At 43.9% G+C, this 15,043-nt stretch overlaps 1 protein-coding gene across 1 annotated transcript; it reads right to left on the bottom strand.

Moving 5' to 3' along the window:
• Positions 1-332: 332 nt before the first annotated feature.
• LOC106602307 (snRNA-activating protein complex subunit 3) lies at positions 333-15,026 on the bottom strand. Its single transcript, XM_014194856.3, has 9 exons — positions 14,669-15,026; positions 14,258-14,341; positions 14,042-14,123; positions 13,622-13,726; positions 13,058-13,207; positions 12,221-12,303; positions 10,864-11,022; positions 749-856; positions 333-581 (listed from the first exon to the last, which is right to left on the bottom strand). The coding sequence occupies exons 1-9, from the start codon at positions 14,896-14,898 to the stop codon at positions 434-436; spliced, it is 1,149 nt and encodes a 382-aa protein (XP_014050331.2). The 5' UTR covers positions 14,899-15,026; the 3' UTR covers positions 333-433.
• Between the last annotated feature and the right edge of the window lie 17 nt (positions 15,027-15,043).

The raw sequence follows: 15,043 nt of genomic DNA, 5'->3' as shown, positions 1-15,043 counted from the left end.
TTTGAATCAAGACATTGCTAGAGTGCCTTTCCAAGTCACCATCACTCAAGAGCTTTTGCAGGGCGAGATATCCAGAGGCACGGCAGGGTGTTGTCCCACTGATTTCCACTTTAATTAGTGAAACCAATTCTTCGCACGAGCTACAAAGCTATAATCATTCAAGTGAACTTTTCATCATGAGTAGCATGAGCTGGTGACATCACCAGCTCACCACTGAAGGTTCATTAATCCAAAACGAACAGTCTCAATATGAGCTTTACAATTCTAGATGACTACAGCAAAAAAATGCTTTATTAACATTTCCATGTGATCATGAATCCCAAGACAAATAGAACTGTAAATAAAGTGCTTTAAATGCCAATAGAAATAAATTCCCAATGTGCCAATACTGCACAGCAGTAGAAGGGAGAAACGTAAGTAACATGGGACCAGCTCAGTTGAAGGCCCCAGGGTCCACATAAGGGTAGGCCAGGAACTGTCCTAGTTTGTTTCCTTTCTTGTCGTAGTGAAGCATGCGGAAGCACCGCTCACAGAAAAGACACGGGTCATTTGGGGCAAATGGATCATTTGTGGTTAACCATCTGAAAACAAAACGTCAAATTAGTACACTGACAACTTGTAATGAATTAAAACTAATGTACAGTCAGTTATTAGGGATGTTTCTTTGGCCAGGTCATGTAAAAGGGGAAAACTCATAACCCAAGTAAAGATGATCTTTTATTGTGGGTGACATATTTTCTCTACACACCTGCCGATGTAGACGTGACACACGGCACACTTCCTGGTCATGACCCTGTGCTTGTGGGTAAGGAGAGGGTACAGCTTCCTATCCAGGCAGTCATCCTTATGAGCCAGTCTGGAAACATTGGACAGAGATAAAATAAAAAACATGTCCACACTAATGAAACCTAGCCAAACCAAGCTGTACTGAGCTAGCCTTGTTAAGTATCCACCATAGTGGCTGGAACCTTTCACCTTTAGCGTGGAATGATCTCCAATGCACTTTAAAATATGATGAATTTGTGCCTCAGTGCAGGGGTGTCAAACTCATTCCATGGAGGGCCAAGTGTCTGCTGGTTTTTGTTTTTCCTTTTAATGAAGACCTGGACAACCAGGTGAGGAGAGTTCCTTACTATTTGCTGACCTTAATTAATCAAGTACAAGGGAGGAGCGAACACTCGGTCCTCCGTGGAATGAGTTTGACCCCTGCGCTGTAGGCCTAGGGCACTTTTTCCCCCAAACTCAGTCCTCTGGACCCCAAGGGGGGCACATTTTGTTTTTTGCCCTAACACTGCACAGCTGATTCAAATGATCAAAGGTTGATGATTATTTGAATCAGTTGTGTAGTTCTAGGGCAAAAACCAAAACGTGCACCTGTTGGGGTCCAGAGGACCGAGTTTGGAAAACACTGGTCTAGGGCATGTGATGGCTCCTAGGGTATCTTTTTACTGAAGAATGTCTTAAAACGACACAATACATGAAAAGCAAAACACTATCCTAATTTTTTTTTAATGAATGTATTCTGTGTTGTATTAAACAGGGCTCATCTGGAAAAGAGACCTTGATCTCAGCCTTCACTCCCTGTCAAAATAAAAGGTTAAGTCAATAAAAACTGTGTTGAAAAGGACAAAGTGATGGGAAAATATCTGAACCAGCACAGTTTGGTAACGGTTTTACTGGCAGCACTGAGGCCTTCTTGGAAACGTCATGCCACAAAACCAGCCTTCATGCATAGTTAGTGCCTCCAGCAAAGAAAACCAGTCAGAAGAATGTTAAAACTTAAAATCAAATCAGTCTCAGAAAGCTGAAAAGGCTGACCTACAATACAGATCAATTGGAAAGCCTCAAGGCTCTTTATCATGTGAGTGAATTTATCAAAGAAATTACTTGATCCTATTCATCTAGAAAGTGCAGCACTTTCCCCTGACCTGCTGTCTTACCAGAAATCTGGCCTTCTTCACAGTACTGAGATGAGTAAGGTGAACTGATTTCTGACACATTGATTTCTCATAGATACAGCAACATGTTTTGGCTCTGTAGTCGGCACTTTGGTTTTTAAATGATACAATGACTGAGGTTAAAGTGTAGACTGTCAGCTTAAATTTGAGCTTATTTTCAACCACATCAGGTGACCCGTTTACAAATGAACACACTTTTTGTACATTCGGAAAGTATTCAGACCCCTTGACTTTTTTCATATTTTGTTACATTTTAGAATAAGGCTGTAACATAATGTTTTTTTCCCCACTCAATCGACACACAATACCCCATAATGGTTTGTAGAAATGTTTGCAAAATATATACAAAAAAAGTAACATTAAATTTACATAAGTATTCAGACCCTTTACACAGTACTTTGTTGAAGCACCTTTGGCAGCGATTAAGTCAATTATTCTAGGGTATGACGCTACACGCGTGGCACACTTGTATTTAGGGAGTTTCTCACATTCTTCTCTTCAGGTTGGCTGGGGAGCGTCGCTGCACAGCTATTTTCAGGTCTCTCCAGAAATGGTCGATGGGTTCAAGTCCAGGCTTTGGCTGGGCCACTCAAGGACATGTCCTGAAGTCACTCCTGCGTTGTCTTGGCTGTGTGCTTAGGGTCGTTGTCCTGTTGGAAGGTGAACCTTCGCCCCCAGTGTGAGGTCCTGAGCAGGTTTTCATCAAGGATCGCTCTCTGTACTTTGCGCCATTCATCTTTCCCTCGATCCTGACTAGTCTCCCAGTCCTTGCCGCTGAAAAACATCCCCACAGCATGATGCCGCCACCACCATGCTTCTCCAGACATGACACTTGGAATTCAGGCCAAAGAGTTCAATCTTGGTTTCATCAGACCAGAGAATCTTGTTTTATGGTCAGGTGCCTTTTGGCAAACTCCAAGCGGGCTCTCATGTGCCTTTTACTGAGGAGTGGCTTCCGTCTTGCCACTCTACAATAAAGACCTGATTGATGGAGTGCTGCAGAGATGGTTGTCCTTCTGGAAGGTTCTCCCATCTCCACAGAGGAACCCTGGAGCTCTGTCAGAGTAACCATCAGGTTCTTGGTCACCTCCCTGAACAAGGCCCTTCTCCCCCGATTGCTCAGTTTGGCCGGGCAGCCAGCTCTAGGAAGGGTCTTGGTGGTTCCAAAGTATTCCATTTAAGAATGATGGAGGCCACTGTGTTCTTGGGGACCTTCAATGCTGCAGACATTTTATGGTAGCTTTCCCCATATCTGTGCCTCAACACAATCCTCTCTCGGAGCTCTACGGACAATTCCTCTGTCAACCTCATGGCATGGTTTTTGTTCTGACATGCACTGTCAACTGTGGGACCTTATATAGACAGGTGTGTGCCTTTCCAAATCATGTCCAATCAATTGAATTTTCCACAGGTGGACTCCCAAGTTGTAGAAACATCTCAAGGATGATAAATGGAAACAGGATACACCTGAGCTCAATTGAGTCATAGCAAAAGGGTCTAAATGCTTAAGTAAATAAGGTACGCTTGTTTTATATTTTTTATACATTTGCTAATATTTTAAAATGCCTGTTTTCACTAATGTCATTATGGGGTATTGTGTGTAGATTGATGAGGAAAATGTTTTATTTAATGCAATTTTGGAATAAGGCTGTAATGTAACAATGTGGAAAAGCACATGTTGACAAGATGTTGGGGAATCACTGAAGGGGAATATTGACCAACTGAGCATCAGTGTACAGCTCAATAAACACACTAGGCGTTTTGTTACATTTCAGTCTGCTGTGATGTATTTTGTGTGTCATATTGAGACGCAAACTCAATTGAATAAATGTAAACTCTATATCTGACATAGTTCAGGTGCCTTCTTTTTTCAAGCCCATAACTGTGTGTCTCGTGTATGCTTCTGTTTCAAAGTAGATTTGTTTAAGACTCCCAAGAAATCACTGTGACCCTGATTTAGCCCACTGCAGTAAAAGGTTATTAAGGGGGTAAAATGATCTGTTTAAGTCATTAGTAAAGAACACATCGTTAAAGAGCACAATTATATTTTTTAGGTGGTTTTAAGCCTGTCGATCATTTATTGCTTCATAAGCAGAAACATTGTGGGTGCCCAAGTCATTAATCATGTTGTGAACCTAGGGTCACCCTAAGTTCATAATATTGAACGCATTATGGCGTTATCTGTTAGACGCCGAGAGTTCCGAGCTTGCAGACGCGTCGCGGCTTGTAAATACCCCTGCTTGTAACCTGACACCCCCGCACCGGTACCCCCTGTATATAGCCTCGTTATTGTTACATTTTTTATTTTATTTAGTTGATTTAGGAAATATTTTCTTAAATCCTATTTTTCTTAACTGCATTGTGGGTTAAGGGTTTTTAAGTAAGCATTTCACAGTAAGGACTACACCTTTCGTATTCGGCGCATGTGACAAATATAATTTGATTTTGATTTGACACACACATCCCAAGAACCCATTGGGATGGGTTTAAATCCCTTAGATCTTTAGTACAGAAATGTAAGCATACATATTCAAATTATTAGTTTTCTATGCAATATTAAAAGACTGTTCTAATTACTGTTCTTAGAGAAGAGCATGTCCGTCTTTGACCTGGGACTGACTAACCGAACACCACCCCCACTTGCCCTCCTACCCCTTGTACAATACATAAATAACCCTTACCCTCCTACAAGGTATAAATAACCCTTTGAGCTAACTCTCAGCTCATGACACACCAACTTGTGAAACACATCCCAGTCCTCAAGCCTGTATTCCACTCAAGGTTTGGTCTGTATATTCTTCTCCTTCGGCTAAGGTATAGAGCTTCACTCTACAGGCTGGGTAATCAAACGCATAACCCCATAGCTGTCCATTAGACATAACCACTTGATCTCCCAGCACCTTTATGGGTAGTATTTGGGTTCTGCACAAATGTAGAAAACTACACTGCTCAAAAAAACAAAGGGAACACTTAAACAACACAATGTAACTCCAAGTCAATCACACTTCTGTGAAATCAAACTGTCCACTTAGGAAGCAACACTGACAAATTTCACATGCTGTTGTGCAAATGGAATAGACAACAAGTGGAAATGATAGGCAATTAGCAAGACACCCCCAATAAAGGAGTGGTTCTGCAGGTGGGGACCACAGACCACTTCTCAGTTCCTATGCTTCCTGGCTGATGTTTTGGTCACTTTTGAATGCTGGCGGTGCTTTCACTCTAGTGGTAGCATGAGACGGATTCTACAACCCACAGAAGTGGCTCAGGTAGTGCAGCTCATCCAGGATGGCACATCAATGCGAGCTGTGGCAAGAAGGTTTGCTGTGTCTGTCAGCGTAGTGTCCAGAGCAAGGAGGCACTACCAGGAGACAGGCCAGTACATCAGGAGACGTGGAGGAGGCCGTAGGAGGGCAACAACCCAGCAGCAGGACCGCTACCTCCGCCTTTGTGCAAGGAGGAGCAGGAGGAGCACTGCCAGAGCCCTGCAAAATGACCTCCAGCAGGCCACAAATGTGCATGTGTCTGCTCAAACGGTCAGAAACAGACTCCATGAGGGTGGTATGAGGGGCCGACGTCCACAGGTGGGGGTTGTGCTTACAGCCCAACACCGTGCAGGACGTTTGGCATTTGCCAGAGAACACCAAGATTGGCAAATTCGCCACTGGCGCCCTGTGCTCTTCACAGATGAAAGCAGGTTCACACTGAGCACGTGACAGACGTGACAGAGTCTGGAGACGCCGTGGAGAACGTTCTGCTGCCCGCAACATCCTCCAGCATGACCGGTTTGGCGGTGGGTCAGTCATGGTGTGGGGTGGCATTTCTTTGGGGGGCCGCACAGCCCTCCATGTGCTCGCCAGAGGTAGCCTGACTGCCATTAGGTACCGAGATGAGATCCTCAGACCCCTTGTGAGACCATATGCTGGTGCGGTTGGCCCTGGGTTCCTCCTAATGCAAGACAATGCTAGACCTCATGTGGCTGGAGTGTGTCAGCAGTTCCTGCAAGAGGAAGGCATTGATGCTATGGACTGGCCCGCCCGTTCCCCAGACCTGAATCCAATTGAGCACATCTGGGACATCATGTCTCGCTCCATCCACCAACGCCACGTTGCACCACAGACTGTCCAGGAGTTGGCGGATGCTTTAGTCCAGGTCTGGGAGGAGATCACTCAGGAGACCATCCGCCACCTCATCAGGAGCATGCCCAGGCGTTGTAGGGAGGTCATACAGGCACGTGGAGGCCACACACACTACTGAGCCTCATTTTGACTTGTTTTAAGGACATTACGTCAAAGTTGGATCAGCCTGTAGTGTGGTTTTCCACTTTAATTTTGAGCGTGACTCCAAATCCAGACCTCCGTGGGTTGATAAATTGGATTTCCATTGATTATTTGTGTGATTTTGTTGTCAGCACATTCAACTATGTAAAGAAAAAAGTATTTAATAAGATTATTTCATTCAGATCTAGGATGTGTTATTTTAGTGTTCCCTTTATTTTTTTGAGCAATATATTTTTTGTAGTGCTGATTTATACTACGCCCTTTTTCTGTTGAAGCCTGCATCCTACTTCCGATGTTATGGTCATCATGTGCGTGTCAGAAAGTAACAACTCCATGTTTTTTTTCTCTTTAAAGTTCTGTTTCTCTCTCTCGAGGTTTCTTCTCGCTAGCAGTGTTCACAGGACAAGCCTAAGACTGACTTATACACAGGCAGACCTACCCGGGTTGACCAAAATGGCGCCGTCAGAGAGGGCTGCCTCGCTTCTAGGCCTTAGGAAACTTTGCAGTATTTTGGTTTTTTATGTATCATTCCTTACATTGTTAGCCCAGAAAATCATACATACAGCCAGGAAGAACTATTGGGTATCAGAGCGACATCAACTTTTCAGCACTACAACCAGGAATACGACTTTCCCGAAGCGGATCCTTTGTCCGAACCATTTGAACTGATTCCAGATGCTGACCCAAAACAACGCCGCCGGAGAAGAGGTAGATGGAGCGGTCTTCAGGTCAGACTTGGGAGGCGCGCACACCACCCACCGCTTACGAGTATATTACTTGCTAATGTCCAGTCTCTAGATAACAAGGTAGATGGAATTAGGGCAAGGGTTGCTTTCCAGAGAGACATCAAGGATTCTAACACTTTCACGGAAACATGGCTCTATCGGGATTTGCTGTCGGAGTCGGTACAGCCACCTGGATTCTTTGTGCGTCACGCCGACAGGAATAAACATCTCTCCAGGAAGAAGGGCAGGGGCTGTGTTTCATGATTAACGACTCATGGTGTAATTGTAACATACACGAACTCAAGTCCTTCTGCTCACCCGACCTAGAATGACTCAATCAAATGCTGACCGAATTCTCCTCGGTTGTCGTCACAGCTGTGTCTATCCCCCCTCAAGCCGATACCACGACGGCCCTCAAGGAACTTCACTAGACTTTATGCAAACTGGAAACCATATATCCGGAGGCTGCATTTTTTGTAGCTGGGGATTTTAACAAAGCAAATTTGAGAACAAGGCTACCTAAATTCTATTAGCATATTGATCGCGCTGGAAAAACACTGGGTCACTGCTACTCTAACTTCCGCGATGCATACAACGCCCTCCCCCACCCTCCTTTCGGCAAATGTGATCGACTCCATTTTGCTCCTCCCTTCCTATAGGCAGAAACTCAAACAGGATGTACCCGTGCTAAGGACTATTCAACGCTGGTCTGACCAATCGGAATCCGCACTTCAAGATTGTTTTGATCACGCTGACTGGGACATGTTCCGGGTAGCCTCAGAGAATAATATTGAAGTATACGCTGAGTCTGAATGAGCTTATAAGGAAGTGTAGAGGAGATGTAGCTACTGGGACTATTAAAACCTAACCTAACCGGAAACTGTGGATAGATGACGGCATTCACGCAAAACTGACAGTGTGAACCACCACATTTAACCATGGAAAGGTGACTGGGAATATGGCCGAATACAAACAGTGTAGTTATTCCCTCCGCAAGGCAATCAAACAAGTGAAATGTCAGTATAGAGACAAAGTGGAGTCGCAATTCAATGGCTCAGACACAAGACATACGTGGCAGGGTCTACAGGAAATCACAGGCTACAAAAGGAAAACCAGGCACCTCACGGACGTCTTGCTTCCAGACAAACTAAAACACCTTCTTTGTCCACTTTGAGGATAATACAGCGCCAACGATGCTGCCCGCTACCAAGGACTGTGGGCTCTCCTTCTCCGTGGCCGACGTGAGTAAGACATTTAAACGTGTTAACCCTTGCAAGGCTGTCGGCCCAGACCGCTACTCAGAGCATGCGCAGACCAACTGGCTATTCAATCTCAGTCTGCTGTCCTCATATGCTTCAAGATGGCCACCAATGTTCCTGTACCCAAGAAGGCACTGAACTAAATTACTATCGCACCGTAGCACTCACTTCTGTCATCATAAAGTGCTTTGAGAGACTAGGCAAGGATCATATCACCTCCACCCTACCGGTCACCCTAGACCCACTTCAACTTGCTTATCGCCCCAATAGGTCCACAGACGATGCAATCGCCGTCACGCTGCACACTTCCCTATCCCATCTGGACAAGAGGAATACCTATGTAAGAATGCTGTTCATTGACTACAGCTCAGCATTCAACACCATAGTACTCTCCAAGCTCATTGTTAAGCTTGAGGCACTGGGTCTCAACCGCGCCCTGTGCAACTGGGTCCTGGACTTCCTGACAGGCCGCCCCCAGGTGGTGAAGGTAGGAAACAACATCTCCACTTCGCTGATCCTCAACACAAGGTGCGTGCTCACCCTCCTTCTGTACTCTGTTCACCCACGACTGCGTGACCACGCACGCCTCCAACTCAATCATCAAGTTTGCAGACGACACAACAGTAGTGGCCTTGATTACCAACAACAACAAGACGGCCTACAGGGAGGAGGTGAGGGCCCTCGTAGTGTGGTGTCAGGAAAATAACCTCTCACTCAACGTCAACAAAACAAAGGAGATGATCGTGGACTTCAGGAAACAGCAGAGGGAGCACCCCCCTATCCACATCGAAGGGACAGCAGTGGAGAAGGTGGAAAGTTTTAAGTTCCTGGGCGTACACATCACGGACAAAATGAAATGGTCCACCCACACAAACAGTGTGGTGAAGAAGGTGCAACAACAGGTCACCTAAAACCATCAAACTTTTACAGCTGCACATTTGAGAGCATCCTGTCGGGCTGAATCATAGCCTGGTACGGCAACTGCACCGTCCTCAACCGCAAGGCTCTCCAGAGGGTGGTGCGGTCTGCACAGCGCATCACCAGGGGCAAACTACCTGCCCTCCAGGACACCTACATCACCTAATGTCACAGGAAGGCCAAAAAGATCAAGGACCGCAACCACCCGAGCCACTGCCTGTTCACCCAGCTATCATCCAGAAGGCGAGGTCAGTACAGGTGCATCAAAGCAGCTGTCTCTCGGTCCCAGCTATCTCAAGGCCATCAGACTGCTAAACAACCATCACTAACACAGAGTGGCTGCCGTCTACACAGACTTGAAATCATTGGCCACTTTAATAAACGGATCACTAGTTACTTTAATAATGTTTACATGTCTTGCATTACTCAGCTCATAAGTATAAACTGTATTTTATATAATCTATTGCGTCTTGCCTATGGTCGCTCTCATTGCTCAGCCATATATTCATATGTATATATTCTTATCCCATTCCTTTACTTAGATTTGTGTGTATTAGGTAGTTGTTGTGGAATTGTTCGATTACATGTTAGATATTGCTGCACTGTCGGAACTAGAAACACAAGCATTTCAAATGTGATTTGAAATAGCTTTTTCATGTTCATTCTACAAGGGGTCACACGCTCACAACAATTCCACTACAAAACTTCCCAACTGTTTGAACTATCAGAAGTTCAAACTCAAGCCTCCCCGAAAAGTTTATTTTTACATATTTTTATTTTAAAGCACATTTCTTTAAGTTCAACAAGTTCACTACACATCACCTGAGAGGATGTCACTTAGAGATCAACAAGTTCACTACACATCACCTGAGAGGATGTCACTTAGAGATCAACAAGTTCACTACACATCACCTGAGAGGATGTCACTTAGAGATCAACAAGTTCACTACACATCACCTGAGAGGATGTCACTTAGATATCAACAAGTTCAAACTTCAAACGCATTTTTTACTTCAAAGAAACAGGTGTCCTGTCAAGTTACCTAATGACACACTAAATATAGTGAGAACATCCAGAGAGGATGTCATTAAGAGGTCAACCAAAAGGACACAGCAAAGCACATCAATCAGTTTGACAGCAACTGTCTACTATATTCGCTCTTGCATATGCTGTTTGTTTTGGTTGTGTTTGAGATTATTTTGTGCCCAATAGAAATCCATGATAAATAATGTAGTGTGTCATTTTGGAGTCACTTTTATTGTAAATGACAACACATTATTTACCATGAGTTTCTATTGGGCACAAAATAAATCTGAAACAACCAAAACAAACAGCAAATGCATCCCAAAAATGTGTAGAGTCACAAGTTTGATAGTCATTGCGTGCTATGAACATGGGACCAAATACTAAACATTTTACTTGAAATTGTCTCAATACTTTAGGTCCCCTAAAATGGGGGGGGGGGGGACTATGTACAAAAGTGCAGTAATTTCTGAATGGTTCACCCAATTTGGATAAAAAATACCCTCAAATTAAAGCTGACAGTCTGCACTTTAACCTCATAGTTGTATCATTTATAATCCAAAGTGCTGGAGTACAGAGCCAAAACAACAAACGTGTCACTGTCCCAATACTTTTGGAGCTCACTGTAGGGGGAAACGACACACCAAGTCAAAGCTCAAAATTCAGGTATCAATATGGATGACAAAATATGACCTCTGACCTGATATCGGTGATGATGACAACATGCTCGCAGTCTCCCTGGTGACAGAAGAGGTAGGGGTAGCCCACCTTCACCTTCAGGTCGTAGAACCTGGTGTCCTCCATCTTGGCCTTGTGGAACGTGGGGAAGTCTCTGGTCTTTGCCCAATCAATGGTGGTCCTGGAAATGTAGTACAATGCAACTTTATTGTCCAATTTGAAAAGTACAGTAGAAAGTAGAGGAAGAGATATGAACTCCAACACCCAGAAAATACGCAATGGAAATTCATCTTAATTTACACAGAACAAAAATCTAAAAGCGCAACAATTTAAGATTTTACTGAGTTACAGTTCATATTGAAATTAATAAATTAGGCCCTAAACAGCTCTGGTGGACATTCTTGCAGTCAGCATGCCAATTGCACGCTCCCTCAAAACTTGAGATATCTGTGGCATTGTATTGTGTGACAAAACTGCACATTTTAGAGTGTCCTTTTATTGTTGGCCAGCACAAGGTGCACCTGTGTAATGATTATGTCGTTTAATCAGCTTCTTGATATGACACCTGTTAGGTGGATGGATTATCTTGGCAAATGGGAGAAATGCTCACTAACAGGGATGTAAACAACATTTTAGAGAAATCGGCTTTGTGTGTATGAAACATTTCTGGGATCTTTTATTTCCGCTCACGAAACACGAGACCAACACTTTACATGTTGGGTTCATATTTTTTGTTCAGTATACTTACTAGCCGTGTCTGCAAAATTATTTGATTATACTTGGGCTTAAAGGTTGTTTCCAGTTCATCAATAAAATGCACATGAATATCCATTAGATATAGCAGATACTGAGCAAATGGCTAAGTGGATGAGAGGGGCGCATGTAGAAAGTATTTTCCTATTTCCAATGGGTCTTGTGGCCTGGTTTGACACTTTAAAGAACTGGATTGTGGCCCATTACAATCTAACATCTGTTGATTCCGCTGACACATCCCCAAGGTTAACCCAGGCATATAGTTGAGTCTGGGTCATAGTTAGGCAAACCGAATGCAATATTCTGCACCTAAAACCTCCTCAAATCTCCATCTCCGATCCAATATAGAGTTCTATGGCTGAAAAAAGTATTGTCTTAATACTTTGTGGATCTGCACCTACCTCTCACGCTCTACAGTATCGTCTCTGCACTATACAGGCCTGGCTTTTGTCTTTTTCGGGTTACTCCCTGACTTCTACAAGCCCATTTCCACAGATGTTCTCTCACAGGATCAGGATGAGCTAAGGTGAGAGTTCAAGTAAGCCTCGTCTGAAGTGTTCAGTCAGTCCAGTCGACGTAGCCAGATGACAGTTGGATGTCAGAGAAAGCGAGAGAGAGCCACTTACTCACTCATGTCCTGACACTCAGGGTGACGCATGTCATTGTAGAAGACCCCTTCAAAGTAGAAGAAGGCGGATTTGAAGTGATCCTGAAACAGACAGTGATAAGGTTCACCCAACACCGACATGATGATCAAGTCCTATTATGTAGGCTTATCCTCTGAGTGTGTGGCTGAGTAGCTCCTAACTTAGACATCCTTATCATCTCATTTATTACTAATCCTGTTCCATAGTCAACGTGTTCCAAGACTCACAATCAATGACTACCTGTGTAGCAGCACGTGTTCCACGTTGGAATGTACTGTATATCCATGATCGCTAGACGGTTCTTCTTGAGAAGTCGTCCTTTACGTCACCGAGCCGTGCACAAGAAATCTACTGGCATCTACTGAATGTTCGGTTTTGGATGTGGGGTGGTAGCGTCTAACATTTGGATTCATTCGTTTGTTGTGCACTGCTCGGTGATGTAAGGGACGACTTTTTAAGACGAACTGTCGACCGAATATGGATTCACATTCCGACGGTAGCCTAGCGTTTAGAGCGTTGGGTCAGTAACTAAAACGGCTGCTAGTTCGAATCCCCGAGCCGACAACGTGAAAAACCTACCTATGTGCCCTTGAGCAAAGACTAACACTAATTGCTCCAGGGTCGCCACTGATAATGGCTGACCCTGGCCGTGACCCCAATCTCTGAGGGCATCTCAGGGGGAGTTGGGATATGCAAAAAAGACATTTCACACGTGTATAATACACACTTGTACATGTGTGAAACAGGGAAATATAAGCAGCCACCTACCATTACAATAGTATGGTTTGAGCTTGAGTATGTCTCTGTGTGTGTCACCTTGCTGATGAAGTCCGGTGCCATGTCGGGTGTGTTGCTGAACTCTCCAAAGACCTGCAGGTCGCTGATACAGCAGATAGCGTCCCTCAGGTCCACCAGACTATGGGAGCCCAGCATCTGAAGGGTCATGTGGGGCCTCACATACTTAAACTGGAAGAGAATGTACGTTATAGGGAAATAATGCAAGCTCTAGAATGCCCTTTAAGCCAATCAGAAATGGGTATTCTACAATGCCATGGTATAATTTATATTAATAGGCAAAGATAATGTGGAGTCTTCCCTGTGGCTCAGTTGGTAGAGCATGGTGTGTGCAACGCCAGGGTTGTGGGTTCGATTCCCACGGGGGGCCAGTACAAAAAAATATATATATATTAAATGTATGCATTCGCTACTGTAAGTCGCTCTGGATAAGAGCGTCTGCTAAATGACTAAAATGTAAATGTACATGTCTTACAAAAGCACATCTATTGTTGTGTCTAATGATGAAGATTGTTGGAATTAGGCTTTTCAACTTTTGGTGATTCTCACAAAGACTTGGAAACGAAGAAGTGAAACTGCACATACTCTCTCAAATATGGCTGGGTAGAGAACGTTGATGCTCAAAATTATCTCCCCTTCTGGCACCAAGTCAACAGGGTCCTCAGGCCTTTTACCCACCGCCAGGCTCTCCTAGAAGATCAAACAACACACACAAGTGTGTGTGTCAGTCACGCTACAGGTTAAAGGTCATACCAACAGCTTATACTCTATGCAAGTGAGGCATTGTTTTCCAAGAAGTGGCCTTAAAGTTTTTGAACTTTTGTAGGCATTTTTAAATGGTATTCAAGGGGGGGAAAAATGTGTGCAATGGTCTGCAACGCAAACACCAGGTAGAATTAAATTCATCCCCAAACAAATATAACAAATATATACTTAAATAATATAATCATGAAGACCACGGGAGTAAAGCGGAAGGGGCGGTTACTTTCACAGGGTATAACTAACCAGTTCGTCTTGGTAGTGGTCAACTCTGCTGATCTTATCGATCCTCAGGGTGCCTTTGTAGTCCTGCTTCTTCTTCCTCTGTCTGAACATGAACATGGCAACACCTTTTTAACGCAGTGAATGAGTAACTGTCTGCAGAACATGGAACTGGTGCATGTATCATGTATAAATGGTCTAGGATATCATTTGTATAGTAAAAACGTTGTAATGTTTTACATTAGTGTTTGAAGAGTGGGGTCAGGTGGCACAACGTTGGTGTCAAGAGGCTCGTCTTCAGCTTGACAGCGAAGAGTGTCAACGCTGGAAAAAAATTCAACAATGTGAAGATCACAGAACAGATGGGTCATTTGACAGCAAAGGGTCTGAACCTTCACTTTATAAAAACCATCTCTGACACAACTAGTTGACCAAGACTCTAAAATGCGTCATAAAACAAAAGCAAAGGGGAGTGATATCCCAAGTCCACTACTACAGACGCTGAAGTTCAACACCAAAACATCGTATTATTGACAAACGATAACTAGCATATTGAGAAGTTACTGCTTGTCAACTAGACAGACACAATGGCTTTTCAGCTACCTAGCTAGAGTACCAAATACATGTATAACTACCCCTTACTGTACAAACCTGCAGATAGCTTTCAGTTCGTCCAAAGTTTCTGGTGCGATTCCCATCTCCTTTGCAAAGTCGGCATCTTCAGTCTCTTCGTATTTTTCCTCGTAGGAATAGTAAATTGGTTTCAATTTCTCAAGCCATGCTGTTCTGAATGAGCCAACGTGGAATGGTTTGGTGTTTATGTCTTTATACTCAAAAACTGGAATATTTTCGTTCACGTTTGAGCTGCTGCCCGCCGCCATTTTTTCATCTAAATGACGTCAAAATTCCCAGGTAACTCTGGGTAATGAAGTGTCTCGAGATGGGAAAATACAAGGGAAACTATCGATTGATTGAGTTATTTTACACTGGCCCGGGTTGAATCGGGCGAAACCCGGCACGTCATCC

The sequence above is a fragment of the Salmo salar genome, chromosome 04 (assembly GCF_965601325.2).
Source record: "Salmo salar chromosome 04, fSalSal1, whole genome shotgun sequence".
Taxonomy (NCBI): Eukaryota; Metazoa; Chordata; class Actinopteri; order Salmoniformes; family Salmonidae; genus Salmo; species Salmo salar.
The sequence above is the reverse complement of the archived record's forward strand: the minus strand, read 5'-3'. Positions and strand labels throughout refer to the sequence as shown.

What these genes read in the sequence shown, in the direction of transcription:
- LOC106602307 (XM_014194856.3), bottom strand. Translation starts at nt 14,898, where the DNA reads ATGGCGGCGGGCAGCAGCTCAAACGTGAACGAAAATATTCCAGTTTTT. An exon ending in GAACTGAAAGCTATCTGCAG is followed by an intron (nt 14,342 to 14,668) that starts GTTTGTACAGTA and finishes ATTTTTTTCCAG; the next exon opens with CGTTGACACTCTTCGCTGTC. An exon ending in TGTCACGTCTACATCGGCAG is followed by an intron (nt 582 to 748) that starts GTGTGTAGAGAA and finishes TTTTGTTTTCAG; the next exon opens with ATGGTTAACCACAAATGATC.